Source organism: Hoplias malabaricus, chromosome 16 (assembly GCF_029633855.1).
Source record: "Hoplias malabaricus isolate fHopMal1 chromosome 16, fHopMal1.hap1, whole genome shotgun sequence".
In the NCBI taxonomy this organism is placed as follows: domain Eukaryota; kingdom Metazoa; phylum Chordata; class Actinopteri; order Characiformes; family Erythrinidae; genus Hoplias; species Hoplias malabaricus.
The window spans coordinates 1,687,945-1,702,944 of NC_089815.1; the positions used below are offsets into that span (position 1 = coordinate 1,687,945).

General features: G+C 46.4%; 1 protein-coding gene across 1 annotated transcript in view; it reads left to right on the top strand.

Annotated features, from left to right (window-relative positions):
* Positions 1 to 15,000, top strand: part of syt7b (synaptotagmin VIIb) — a 111,501-nt gene that overhangs the window by 64,799 nt on the left and 31,702 nt on the right. The window contains exons 3-6 of the mRNA XM_066647970.1: positions 260 to 345; positions 1,637 to 1,771; positions 5,577 to 5,726; positions 12,613 to 12,987. Coding sequence (XP_066504067.1) covers positions 260 to 345; positions 1,637 to 1,771; positions 5,577 to 5,726; positions 12,613 to 12,987 — 746 coding nt within the window. The remainder of the gene's footprint in view (positions 1 to 259; positions 346 to 1,636; positions 1,772 to 5,576; positions 5,727 to 12,612; positions 12,988 to 15,000) is intronic.

Below are 15,000 nucleotides of genomic sequence, written 5' to 3' on the forward strand. Positions count from 1 at the left end.
AGGAGGACGTCTGGTTCCATTCACCTCCACTGTCCACTGTCCCCCACCGTCTACTGTCCTCACTTTCTGTGAGGGGCTTTTAGAGGAGGACGTCTGCTTCCATTCACCTCCACTGTCCACTAGAACGGAGCATTTTACTCCAAACCAAGCCCTGATCTTCATCCCTCTGTTTACGTCTCGGCTGTTTAAGCATGAACTCATCTCTCTGTCTCTCTCTCTCTGTCTCTCTCTCTCTGTCTCTCTCTCTCGCTCTCTGCAGGGTATGAGGAATAAGCCGGGCGTGGACTCTGCAGGTTCTCCAGATTCAGTATCAGTTCGAGGCCGAGGAGAGAATAAGGCAATGAAGTAAGTTCTCAGTTCCTCTATCTGTTTAAAACGGCAGTAAATGATGTCCTCGCAAGTGACATCCTCTCACTATAAGAGTATTATATGATAATACAACTTTTACTATGTTTTTTTGGGGTACTGTAAGTGTAACACAAGCACACAAACACACACACACACACACACACCAAAATATGATGATCTTTAAGGTCCCATTGTGCACATGTTGCATACAGTCCCCATGGAAAAGCCACCAAAGAAACTGGAGCAGCTGCCCATGAGCCTGGAGCATTATGGTCAATGTTAAGTGTGGGCTACAGAGGATAAAGCCCCCCACCCCTACCTCCCTCTGGGCACTGTGTTCTCCAGAGCGACGGAGCACCATCCAGTACCATCCAGTAGTGATGTGGGATCTGGAACCTCACTGACATTCTCATTGCTGAATGCCATCAGATCCTTACTTGTGTTTTCAGAGCAGCTCTCGTAGACGCGCGGCTAATCAGCAGCGGCCACTCGAGGGCAGCGAGGGGCAGTGGAACGGTGTTCTTCCAGCTCGCTCTTTAAGAGTCCGTCCCACTAGAGAAAAGCAGTGAAGACACGGTGATGTTACGACAGGAGCCAATAAGAGCTGAGCTCCTGGTCGGTGCGGCTGAGTAGGGGTGGGTGTGGCTATTAGAATATTCAGATTTGTGTCATTAATATTCATGTTGAGCAAAACATTACCAACCTCATGTGGGGGACCCACTCTATGGAGAATAACCAGTTTGTTCAAGGACAACAACGCAACTGAATCACACTTAAAACATAAAATAAACATAAATATAATAATTTCTGACTCTCTCTCTTTCCCTCACTCACTCTCTCTCTCACTCTCTCTCTCATTCTCTCTCGCTTACTCTCTCTCTCCCTCTCTCACTCTCTCTCATTCTCTCGCTTTCTCTCTCTCCCTCTCTCGCTCACTCTCTCTCTCTCACACAATCTCTCTCTCTCTCACACTCTCTTTCTGTCCCTGTCTCTCATTCTCCCTTTGATTTTCCCTTTCCCTCTGTCTGTCTCTAATTCTCGCTTTCACTCAATTTTTCACTTTTTCACTCTCTCTCCATTTGTCTGCCTGTCTTTCTCTCTCTCTCTCTCTCTCTCTCTCTCTCACTCACTCACTCACTCACTCACTCTCTCTCCCTCCATCTGTCTGGCTGTCTCTCTCTCTCTCTCTCTCTCTCCCTCCATCTGCCTGTCTATCTTCTCTCTCACTCTCTCTCGCTCACTCTCTGTCTTCCTCTCTCTCTCTCTCTCTCTCTCTCTCTGACTGCAGTGACATGGACAGAGACTTTTGGAACAACAATGACAGCGTAAATGTCCAGCAGCGGTGGAGCTCGTATCCACCCAAAGAGTTTCTCCTGAACATGTCGCCGTACGCTCCGTACGGAGACCCTCGCCTAACGCCCAAGTGAGTGTCTCTCCATCCGGTAAGACCCTCGTCCCCTCGGTCTGAGCAGGGCTGTGTGGAGAAAGAGGGACGAGCGAGAAGAGCCTGCTCTTATGATCAGGTCACACCTCGGAGAGTGAAATATTTTAGAAGTTAGTTGTCCCCAGGTCCTGTGTCCGGCACTCGGTTGATCCATTAACATTCCAGTCAGGCTTTGGTTGGAAATGACCTCTGGCGGTGTTCCCTACACTGTCCTGGGGGAGAAATAAAGCCGGAGCAGTGGAGATCCGGGGTGAACTCCAGTCTCTCGCTGCCTCGCGTTTTAATTGCTTAATTGAAGTCATTATCTGAGAAGGAGAGCGGCCTCTCTAGCCTCACTCCCTCGATAAACCACTGCTTAATTGAAAGCTGGCAGAAATAGATGCACAAATCCAGAGCTGCCCACTTTTTTCATCTGTGCCTCCTCTGTTACAGCCCCTGACACCCCCCCACCCCACCCCTAGACATCTGGATCCAACACAAAGTGGGGCATCTGTGGGTGTAAACATTAACCTGAGTCAAGAAATATAGGTTAGAAAATTACACACCAACCTGATACTCACAGATAAACACAGAGCAAATAGTGCCCGAGTTAATCAGGAAAAACAACTCATTCATTCATCTTCTGTAGCCATTTCATCCTGGACAGGACCATGGTGCATCTGGAACCCACTCAGAATCATATTTTACATTGTCACACCGTCACTGGGTGGGTTAGGGTTAGGGTTATGGTGAGTGTGTGAATGTGTGAGTATGTGAGAGTGTCCACAGGTGTGAGTGTGTGAGTGAATGGGTGAGTGAATGGGTGAGTGTGTGAATGTGTGAGTATGTGAGAGTGTCCACAGGTGTGAGTGTGTGAGTGAATGGGTGAGTGTGTGAATGTGTGAGTGTGTGAATGTGTGAGTATGTAAGAGTGTCCCCAGGTGTGAGTGCGTGAATGTGTGAGTGAATGGGTGAGTGTGTGAATGGGTGAGTGTTAATGTGTGAGTATGTGAGAGTGTCCACAGGTGTGAGTGAATGGGTGAGTGTGTGAATGTGTGATTGAATGGGTGAGTGTGTGAATGTGTGAGTATGTGAGAGTGTCCACAGGTGTGAGTGTGTGAGTGAATGGGCGATTGTGTGAATGTGTGAGTATGTGAGACTGTCCACAGGTGTGAGTGTGTGAATGTGTGAGTGAATGGGTGAGTGTGTAAATGTGTGAGTATGTGAGAGTGTCCCCAGGTGTGAGTGTGTGAGTGAATGGGTGAGTGTGTGAATGTGTGAGTATGTGAGACTGTCCACAGGTGTGAGTGTGTAAATGTGTGAGTGAATGGGTGAGTGTGTAAAAGAGGTGGTGCTCTGTATAGGGTGTGTTCCTCCCTGGAGCTCAGTGATTCTGGGTAGGCTCCAGATCCACCACAACCCTGATCAAGATGAAGCAATTAAAGGAGAAGAATGAATGGATGAATGAAGTGTAGACTTCCATTCAGCTGATTCCACAACCACCAAGGGGCACTGAGAACTGACTGTGATTTCCATGTGCTGTGAACCTGTTTAAATGTGTTTTAGTGATGAAACTTAGGACTTTAACATCTCAGTGAACTTTCTAATCTCCTGTCAAGCCCCAGCTTCACTGCAGCCCTGCCAGATCTGCTCTGTTTAAACATCCAGCCTCTAACATCTAACTTCAAACCCACCTCCAGCCCCATGGCCAGGACCCATGGAGACGGACAACCCTCACAGCCTTGACCTGAGACCTGAGAGTTTAAAGCAACACTAGGTAGTATTTTAACCTGAAAATTATAGCTTCAAAATTAGTGTGAAGCTTCACTGAGCTGTAAAAGTGAGAACAGAGCCTCTGTCATTGCTGCCCCCGGCTCAGCACTGCAGAAACTGTAATTTGTAGCTTTTGTAGGAGGGTAGGAAACTACTAAGGCAAGTCAAGGCAAGTTTATTTCTAGTGCACATTATTACAGAATGGCAATTCAAAGTACTTTACATAAAAGTACAGTAAAAGTAAAAATAAAATAAAAATAAAAGCAATTAAAAAAATAAAATCTGAAAACAAATAAACAATAATATAAAATAAATTAAATAAAATATATAGAATTAATTATATCAGTAGGGGGAGTTTAAGAGCAAAACTACCAGATATTACCTAGTGTTCCTTTAAAGCAGACATGAGAATTTCCCTTTGTTGGAATCTCTGGTGAAAGGTGTATGGATCTGTGGCCCATTCTCCTGCTTCCAGATGGTTGACCGTCGTCCTGTGTCCCTTCCTCGTGTCTGTTGTCGCTGGTCTTGCATCTGATCGCCGTCCCGTTCCCTGTGTGGTTTGACTGCCTGTGTGTTCCCTTTAATATCCGTGTGATGTGTTTTTATTTCAGAAACTAGGTCCAGAAATTGTTCGCGCTTCATTAGCTCCATTATTACAGCCGCATCAGAACAGAGACCGAGTTTAACCTCATGTTTGAACACTGTTCCAGTGTTCTCTTTTATTTTCCTTCTCTTAAATCTCACTCACGCTGATGAGGGGCAGTATTCCGGTGTCAGTACAGGCACAGCTTTATACAGAGCTCAGTTACAGGTGTATGCCCTTTGTCTCTTGAAATGACCCTGTCACCTTCCAACGCGACTGTGTTCTCCACTTCTCTGTTGCCTGTAAAACCCCGAGGTTTGTGTCTTATGTCTGTTTCGGACCTGTTGCTTTTCCCATTGGTCCATGGTCCTCCTGCTGGAACTCTTGATTACTGCTCTTTCTATGTGTGAATGCTCAGTGTTGTCTGTCTGATGTTCAGGGCTGGTCTTTATTGGTCTGTTTACACTGGACAGGAGATGTCTTGTCCTTTATTGGTAACTGAATGATATTGGTGTTGCCTGTGAGATGTTCAACGAGAAACGTAAACCTCAGCATGGCAAACTGAGAATGGAAATTATTTCTGTTTATCGAGGACCAATTAATGTTAGGGATAAAAATGTTTAGACTTTTATTTTGAACTCATTGTTTTGTTTTGTTTTTTACTGTTTAAATGAATGGTTTGCAGAATAAAATTTTCATATGAGTTTTTCATACTTCCCAGATTTCTCCAACAGTCAAAAAAAGTGCAGTCACAAAGCCTTTTCCCAACTGCCAATCACAGAGCCTGCTCACACCAGCCAATCACAGAGCAGTCTTACACCTGCCAATCACAGAGCCTGCTCACACCAGCCAATCACAGAGCAGTCTTTCACCTGCCAATCACGGAGCCTTCTCACACCAGCCAATCACAGAGCCTTCTCACACCAGCCAATCACAGAGCCTTCTCCAAACCACCAATCACAGAGCCTTCTCATACCAGCCAATCACAGAGCCTTCTCACACCAGCCAATCACAGAGCCTTCTCACACCAGCCCATCACAGAGCCTTCTCACACCAGCCAATCACAGAGATTTTCTACAACCACTAATCACAGAGCCTTCTCACAACCACCAATCACAGAGCCTTTTCACAACCAGCCAATCACAGAGACCTTCTGCAACCACCAATCACAGAGCCTTCTCATACCAGCCAATCACAGAGCTTTCTCACAATCACAGATACATATGTTGCTGTTTTTCCCCAGTTTAATCTATAGATAGATAGATAGATAGATAGATAGATAGATAGAGTGGGAGAGAGAGAAACATACAATCACCAGAACACTTAATCTATCCCAGAGATGTTGAAATGTTGACCCCTGTCTGTGTAACTGAGACTTTTAATTGTTTTTGCTGTGTTTATTGTGGTTTTGTGTGTGTCTCCGTCCGTCCCCCCCTCTCTGGAGTATAGCGGGACCCTGGAGAAGGGGGAGACGAGCGGAGGGGCCGGAGGGCCGAGCCGCAGCGACAGTGGCAGGAGCATAGAGGCAGGAAGCAGCAAGACGGGGAGGTGGCAAACCATCCAGAGCCACATGCACTCCGGAATCTTGAGATCCAGCAAGTGAGTGGCAGCTACTGGGCCCGCCCACACTGCACTAATTACACCCTGTCCAATGAAATTATTCAGATCTAGTTGCTGTGTCTCATAGTTCTCATTCTGAGATTGCTGTCAGAGTGCCATAAGATTGTTCTCCTGTGTGTAGACAGTTGTTGTCAGAGGTGGCAGCACTGGACACAGAGGAAACAACTGAAACTTGAAAGTGGGGAATATCTGGTGATGGGAAACTCCAACCTGGAGGAAGAGGGAGGCCTTGCCCTGACGCGAGGGAGTGTCTTGCACTCTGCAGGAACTGAATGTAAATATAAAACATGGCCTCCTCCAGGTGGAGGACTCAGTCTGTAGAATATAACCTGCTTCAGGGACAACAAAGCAGTTTGATTCTTCATCTCTTCTTAGTAACACTCCTGTAAACAACAGTGGTCATTTTCATCAAGGTTTTTGAGGTTTTTGGAGGTAAATGACAGATTCTTTTTTAAAAACAAGAGCAGTTGTCACAGGGGATGGTGGAATACCACTCAAGGAACCACCATCAACTCACTGAGAGTGGGATATGATATTCTTTTGCTTGACAAATGCTCTACCAGCTGAGCAAACTCCGTCAATACCCACTTCCTGGAAAGTTGATGTTGGTCTCTGGAGTGGTGTAGGGTCTCGGGTGCAGGGGATGGTTGCCCACCACTCTGGGTGTGTGTTTACAGCCCCTGGTGCACTAGTGTGTGTTTGTTCACCGCCACAGACGGGTTAAACGTGGAAGACACAATTCGTTGTACAAAGACAAATAATTTCATGGTCATTTTTTATTAAATTTTTTTACCTTATAAAGTGCGACAAATGCGGAATCAAACTGCTTTGTGGTCCCTGACTGAACCAGATTATACTCCATAGGGTAGGTCCCCCACATGGGGGCAGCCATTTTGATAACAGGTTCAGGACAATATCTATGACACATCCAGGCCACTAGCTGTCAGTATCCTGGCTGTTTCTGTGGAATCATCTTCTGAAACACTTACAGAACGCTCTGAGAATGAGAAATATCAGAGATGCCTCTGGATGTACGATGATTTCACTGCATAAGGTATGATTTCTTGCAGTGTAAGTGACGAGCGATGGTGTGTGTGTGTGTGTGAGGGGTAGTGAAATACTGCTGCAGATGTTTATGGGGTGCTGCAGTGTTATAAGGGGTCATTTCCACTGAAGGTCATCGTCACAAGGTTGAGCAGCAGAGCGTAAACGAATATGAAGCGTGTTCTTTCACGTTAAACACATTAATCTGACGTTATGACAAAAGTTGCCGTGGTCTGGGCCCCTGCTTATTAAAATCTATATATAAATATATCACTGTATCAATGTATCAACCATTTAAACTGCAGGGTCTCACTGTCCAGCTCCACACTTTAATTCACAGCTGCAGGATTAACCCTGAACACTGAGTAACTCATAGTACACACTGAAAAACTCATACTGGATGCTGAACGATTTAATATCGATATTAATAACTTACAACATACAGAGAATCATTTGGAGAATCGTTTGGAGAATCGTTTGGAGAATCGTTTGTTGCTGATATACCCTAAGAATTACTGAGTAAAACATAGCGGATACCGAGTAATTCCAAGTATGTACTTATTAATTCAGAGTAGATACTGAGTACTGAACAATGTAATAAGTATGTAACATACTAATGTATTTGTAGTAGATACTCAATAATTTATGGCAGATACTGTATAATTTATCGTAGATATTAATTAATTCATAGCGGATACTGAATAAATTATAGTGTTTGATGATGTCATGTTCATGGTGCTAACCGCTGCCCATTCACTTCCATTGATTATTAGCAGCATTTGCACTGCTGACCTGTAGTTTAAGGGGTTAATTTATTGTCATTTTTGAATGTGTTCATTTACATTGTTGTTTATTTCCAAGTGCTGTTTATTAGATCGAGAAACCAGTTTAAACACATTCAGAGACCTTTGATGTTCCTCGTTTCAGAAACTGATCATTAATTGATTAATTAATTTTATTAATTGGTGGGGTTTAACACTTTCAGTCGTTCCTTCCCTCCTCCGGAGCGTCTCACTCTTTCTCTTCTGTCATCTCTCTTTCCATTCCCCACTCTCCTTTGACTGTAATAGCTTTTAGTTTTCGTTGGAAGTCCCAAGTCTTACACTTCGCTCCATCAGCAACCTCCCACTCTCTCAAATCTGTCTCAATCCACCTTCTCCGTTCCTTTGGCATTGTTTGTTTGTGTAAGAACCCTGAAGGAACCATAGGTCCAGGAGAGCATCGTAGTCCTTGGGAACCCTGGGGCTGGGAAAACGGCCCTCCCTCTCTCCATCGCAAGCACCGCGTGGCTCTGTTTTAAAGGGTCTGGTCTGTTGTGATGTTGAGCTGCAGTGGTATTGTGTTAGCATTGGTTTAAGAAGAAGTGGAGGACCTTCAAACATCTCAGAGGAAGCCTGTGCTCCTCACGTTCCCTGCTTCAGCGTGGCAAGACTGCAGGTGCCTGATCTCGTCTCATGTCTACAGCCACCTCAGAAGAGGAATATGAGAAATGTGCTCTGTATTTTAAGATGATCTCACTTAATAAAGCATCGTATTCTGCTGTGTGAATTTTGCCGAAAGCCTGGAGGAGTGTAATATAAGGTAAACACACTCATGGTTCAGGCTGGAGAGGGAATTTCTCGAGGTTGCCTTAGTCTAGCTGCAGTGATCAAATATTTAGGGAACGAGAGAAAGCAGCAGAGGTGAGGTCTGGAGGAGCATTGATCTGATGTCGGAGCCGTGGGGTTCAGAAAACTTTTTATTGGGTTCTGGAGTGAAGTACCTGGATTATTCACCGAATTCAGAATAACTCTGAATTTCCTGGTAGCGCTTAAAGTTTAATGAAGTTGAAAACCGACTTCTCCACAGCATCACAGTGTGAGACGATGCAGAGAAAACTGTTACTGTTTCACTGTAAAAAATCATCTGTGAGTGAGTGGAATCATGGCATCTGCAGCCGCCGCACCTGAAAACAACAACAACAACCACAACTAAAAAAACACTTTTGGATGAGAGACCTTCACTTAGGGAAGCTTGGGTGGTGTTGGAAGTGGTGTAAGTTCATCCAACAGGGGCACTGTTCCTGTGATCTGTTTGGATCCCAGTGCCTAGGTGCAGTGTGTCTCTGAGGTCAGTCAAGACCCCGGTGCAGGTGACTGTCTGTGTGAGGGGTGTGGTGTGTTCTCCCTGTGTCTGCGTGGGTTTCCTCCGGGTGACTGTCTGTAAGGAGTGTGGTGTGTTCTCCCTGTGTCTGCGTGGGTTTCCTCCAGGTGACTGTCTGTGAGGAGTGTGGTGTGTTCTCCCTGTGTCTGCGTGGGTTTCCTCCGGGTGACTGTCTGTGAGGAGTGTGGTGTGTTCTCTCTGTGTCTGCGTGGGTTTCCTCCGGGCGACTGTCTGTGAGGAGTGTGGTGTGTTCTCCCTGTGTCTGTGTGTGTTTCCTCCGGGTGACTGTCTGTGAGGAGTGTGGTGTGTTCTCCCTGTGTCTGTGTGTGTTTCCTCTGGGTGACTGTCTGTGAGGAGTGTGGTGTGTTCTCTCTGTGTCTGCCTGGGTTTCCTCCGGGTGCTCCGGTCTCCTCCCACAGTCCAAAAACACACGTTGGTAGGTGGATTGGAGACCCAAAGTGTCCGTAGGCGTGAGTGTGTGAGTGTGTGTCGCCCTGTGAAGAACTGGCGCCCCCTCCAGGGTGTGAATAAATGAATGTTTTATCAAGGTCAGGCTTATGCTTTTTAGAAGAAATGGTGCAGCTGTGGTCTAAAGGGTAGATTGAAGGGTGTAGTGAAGGAACAACACTTTCCCCTCCCTCAACATCCACATATAATGTGCCTTTGAGCAGGGCATCTAACCCATGACTGCTCCTCAGTTATCTTTTATCAGAGATCATTCTCTTAGGTCTGTTCATGTCTGAAATGGAGGGAGACGTGGGAAGGTGAAAGGGCAATGGTGGAATGCTCCGTGTTCATCACAGGAACCCGAGCGAGAGGAGAGATGTGGGGCTGATGTGTAGGAGGAAGTTTGGGCTGTGGTTCCTTGCAAAAAACTTCTTTTGTCATCTTTTATTTCCTCTTCTTTGATCCACACTTCATTCCTTTTGCTTTTCTTGCTCCAAAAGAGTCAAACACAGAGGAGGGAAGAAGACATGGGGGAAAATTCACACTGGTCGATGCAGCGGTGCAAAACAAAGATGCCTTCGCAACTGTAATCATTTTAAATCAAGTATAGGAGTGTTATAGGATTAATAAGACTTTTTAATATAATGCTAAACATTGTAATCAGCCAGATTGAGCATGAGTTCAGTTGCCAGGACCTTATTTTACACATAGTACCTTTAAATTTGTTGATACGACTCATACCGGTTGGTACGGGGAGCACACGAGGTACATACTGCAGGTGTGCGCGTTTGTACATGCGGTATGTGCTGGTTTACTGTGTTAATAAGTGGAGTATACAATGTATTTGTGTAATTATTAACACATGGTCAAACTAACACAACACTAAAGCTCCATTATAATATTCCACTAAATCTCGCAGTTCAGTAACGCATCTCTTCATCTGCTTTAACTCTCATCCTCTGCCGCCTTCTTTCTACACCTCCTCTATCCACAGCACCAGTCAAATGTTTGAACACACCTCCGGACTAAAGGATTTCACCCAAATGTTAATGTTACTGTGTATGAAAGAGATTTTATATTAGCTTTAAACTTCTTAGTAGTGTTGTAGTCTCACAGCTGCAGGGTTGTGGGTTCGAGTCCCGCTCCGGGTGACTGTCTGTGAGGAGTGTGGTGTGTTCTCCCTGTGTTTGCGTGGGCTTCCTCCGGGTGACTGTCTGTGAGGAGTGTGGTGTGTTCTCTCTGTGTCTGCATGGGTTTCCTCCAGGTGACTGTCTGTGTGGAGTGTGGTGTGTTCTCCCTGTGTTTGCGTGGGTTTCCTCCGGGTGACTGTCTGTGAGGAGTGTGGTGTGTTCTCTCTGTGTCTGCGTGGATTTCCTCCGGGTGACTGTCTGTGAGGAGTGTGGTGTGTTCTCTCTGTGTCTGCATGGGTTTCCTCCGGGTAACTGTCTGTGAGGAGTGTGGTGTGTTCTCTCTGTGTCTGGGTGGGTTTCCTCCGGGTGACTGTCTGTGAGGAGTGTGGTGTGTTCTCCCTGTGTCTGCGTGGGTTTCCTCCGGGTGCTCATGTTTTCTCCCACGCTCCAAAAACAGACGTTGGTAGGTGGATTGGCAACTCAAAGTGTGGTGTGTGTGTGAATGTGTGAGTGTGTGTCACCCTATGATTCCGAGTAGGCTCCGGACCCACCATGACCCTGAACTAAATAAGCGGTTACAAACAATGAATGAATGAATGAAAAGCTTAGTACCGACTCTCTGTCACATCCAGGCCACTAGGTGTCACAGTGGAGACAGACTGAATTTTTGTAAAAATGCTTTTTGCATAATTCATTCATTATTTATATTTGAGCTTAGAACAAAAATGAATTATTTAAGCATAAAATGTTAAATGATCCATGAAAGCATGCATTTTGACTTGTGCTGGTGCTCAGAAAGGAGAAAGTTACCTTTTTTCGGTTTTTATGCATAAACTGAGCTAGATTTTTTTTTTGACCTTATGTTAAACACACACTAAACAGAGGCCAGAGAAGTGTCTCAGAAGGCTGCTGAATACTACACCAGAGCATTAGCATCAGACCAAGCATCTAAATTATGCATAAATTGCAGTTCAATCTTTTTCAGGGAATTAGCATCAGGTAGAGCAGCCAAATCCTGCAGTAGGGCATTAGCATTAGCATTAGCATCAGACTGAGTGGCTCAGAGGCAGTTTACACTAATGAGAAATGACAGAGAGCAGAGGAGAAGAGGAAGAGAGGGATAATTAAATTGAGATATTGGAGATGGAGAATGGGGCGAGAGTCAAATGGGACAGGTGAGAGAGAGAGAGAGAGAGAGAGAGAGAGAGAGATGAAGGAGGTATAAATATGGAGAATAAATGTGGTGACTGCAATATAAATGATGTCTTAGCAACTAGAATCATCTTCAACGTAGTCTCTTATCTCTAAAGTCCCCATCTTCTCCGCTCTCGTTTTCTCCGTTTTTACTCAGTGCTCTTATTTCTCCGCGCTCGTTGTGTCTGTTTTGCTGAGTTTAACCTCGTCTTTGCGCTCGCACATAAACACGAGTCCAGCGCTGTGATTGGACAGACTCAGACGAGGGGGCGGGGCCATTCTAAAGTCTCTGCACTTGACGTCAGAAGCGGCGCAGAATCAGAACGACTCGTTTTATCCTGTGTTTCTGACTTAAGCAGTGCACAGAAAACTGACTGTGGGTCCTGTTCCACAGTGTGTGGGTTGGTGGGCTCCAGCTTTTTCCAGCAAGATTTGATTTGATTTGATTTGATTTGACTCCAGATTCCCATGTTAATGTGAACAGGCACTGAGATTGTGACTAGATTTCAGATGATTCCAGTTGATGAGCGAAGGTGTTTTTTTACAATGTGGATCCAGTCACTGTTCCAGATTGATGCTGTTGACTAACTCTGTTTTCTTTCTCTTTTTCTTCATCCCTCCATCGTGGCCTTCCTGTCGTCCTCCTTCTTCATGATGTGGAAATGTCTTGTCATCCCCTGTTTTTCCCTCTTCTCCAATACACTGCTGTGACTGCGGTGATATGTGTCTCTCTCTCTCTCTCTCTCTCTCTCTCTCTCTCTCTCTCTCTCTGTTTTTTATTGTTGTTCCCCATAACTCTGCCCTTGCTACTGCCATTTTATGTCCACCTCTCTCTCTCTCTCTCTCTCCTCTCTCTCTCTCTCTGTCCATCTTTCTCCCCCCTCCCCCTTTATTTATTGGCCCCTCAGTTTCGGGGATCCGTCCTTGTCCGCCGCGTCGACTCTGGAACACATCCCTTCATCAGCCTCTCGGCCCCGGCCCCTGGTGAGGCAGCAGAGCCTGCAGCAGCCGCTCAGCCATCACCACCGGCCCCCACCGGGGCCCAACGAGCCCCCGGCCACCTCTCAGAGCCTGGGGCAGCTGCACACAGGCCCCGGGGCCTCGGGGGTCGGCGGGGGCCGGGCTGGGGGTCCCAGGGGCCCGCGGGGAGGAGGCAGCCCGGCCGGGGCCCCGGCGGCTCGCCACAGGACCGCGCCAGGGGCCCGGTCCCGATCCAACCCCGGCAGCTGGGACCACATGATGGGACAGATCCGCACCAGAGGCATGGACGTCAAGTCGTTCCTGTGAGTACCGAGGACAGTGAGGATACTATGGTAACTTGCTCTTTGTGGTGACTGTATGTGAATATGTCAGTTTCAAATGTAACCATCACTCCCCAAGGACCCTGATCCATCCTTTACATTGCTGTGATGCTCAACTCAGATGTAATAGGGAGAAAAGATCCTCTGATGTTGCTTCTCCAGGCTCAGCACTGCAGAAACGGCACTATGTAGCTTTAGTAGGAGGGTAGGAGTCCAGCCCCTACCCCCTTGATTTCTGGACAGAGCTGTCTACATACATTTGGCCACACACTGTTTCTGGGGGGAGTTCACCGTTGATCTGATAGCGATGGCAAATTCTGCCCTGTGCTGATATTCTCTTAATCCATCGCTCGGATTCCCTCTCACTCCTTTAATAAACCGACATGTGGCTTGCGCTGGATTTCACCAGCTTTTCGTCTGACCACTTTCTGCTCGTCCCACGGTGTCCTCATCCTGTCTCTGCTGTTGTCTTCCTATGTTCCTATGAATATGTATATCACCCTGTGTTCTGTGACCAGCATACAATCCATATACGTCCTCCAAGCTCAGTCCAGCTCATTTACATATTCTTAACCATTCCCTTTTCGTTCATTCCTGCCTCCTCTAACCGCGCACAATGCTCACACTCACCATCTGTGCTGGAGTTCGCGTTTTTCTCCACCGAGTCCAGTTTGAAGTCTGTGACCTCTTTGTATCCTTCTCACACACTCGCGACTGCACGGATGCTGATGGGATTCATCTCTGAAAACCCTTCGCAGCCAATTTCCCTCGTTTCATTCATTCATCTCTGTGTTTTTTGTCTCTGGGAAGCAGATGAAATATCTGTACCCTTAATCCTGCCATAATACACCCCTGTACCCTTAATCCTGCCATAATACCCCCCTGTCAGGACGCTCACATCTCAGCTTTTATCCCTGTGTTTTTGTTGTGTGTCTTTTTTCCACCCTATCGCTTGTTCATGCCTGGATTATGTTTTTTTTCTGCTCGGTCGCTAACTCACGCTTGATTTCTGTCTTTTCTCCCTGCCCTATCGCTTGCTAATGCCTGAATTATGCTTCTCTCCCATCCTATCACTTACTCATGCCTGTGATTTGTGCCTTTTATCCCATATTGGTTGCTCTTGACTGGTTTTGTCCTTTCTCTGTCCTATCACTTGTTTCATCTTGTTTTTGCCTTTTCGTTTGAACAGAAGGAATATGGCCTTGTGTTTCCGTCTTGTGATTATTTTGCTGCAGTTGCCACCTTTCACTGCTCTGGAGAGGGTCTCACAGCATTTAAAAGCAGAGAAGCCCACCGGCTCGTTGCAAAGTGGTCCCACAGGGGTTCTTCATTATCATTGTCTGTAACCCTTATCCAGTTCAGGGTCGTGGTGGGTCCAGAGCCTACCTGGAATCATTGGGCGCAAGGCAGGAATACACCCTGAAGGGGGCGCCAGTCCTGCACAGGGCAACACAGACACACACACACACCTACGGACACTTTTGAGTCGCCAATCCACCTACCAACATGTGTTTTTGGACTGTGGGAGGAAACCGGAGCACCCGGACCACACGGGGAGAACACACCACACTCCTCACAGACAGTCACCCGGAGCGGGAATCGAACCCACAACCTCCAGGCCCCTGGAGCTGTGTGACTGCGACACCTACCTGCTGCGCCACCGTGCCGCCCACAGGGGTTTTTAAAAGAGGAAAAGGCAGTTATTTGCTGTTAGACTTATTAGCATTTTCATCATAAGGTCTAGGGCTGGACAATAGTTCAGTATCAGTTTACAGTGCCTTGCGAAAGTACCCAAAGCGACTTGCAGCTGTAATTGCAGCAAAAGGTGGTGCTACAAAGTATTAACGCAAGGGGCCGAATAATATCGCACGCCCCATTTTTCAGTTTTTTATTTGTTAAAAAAGTTTGACACATCCAATACATTTCATTCCACTTCACGATTGTGTCCCACTTATTGTTGATTCTTCACAAAAAATTTAAATTTAATATCTTTAT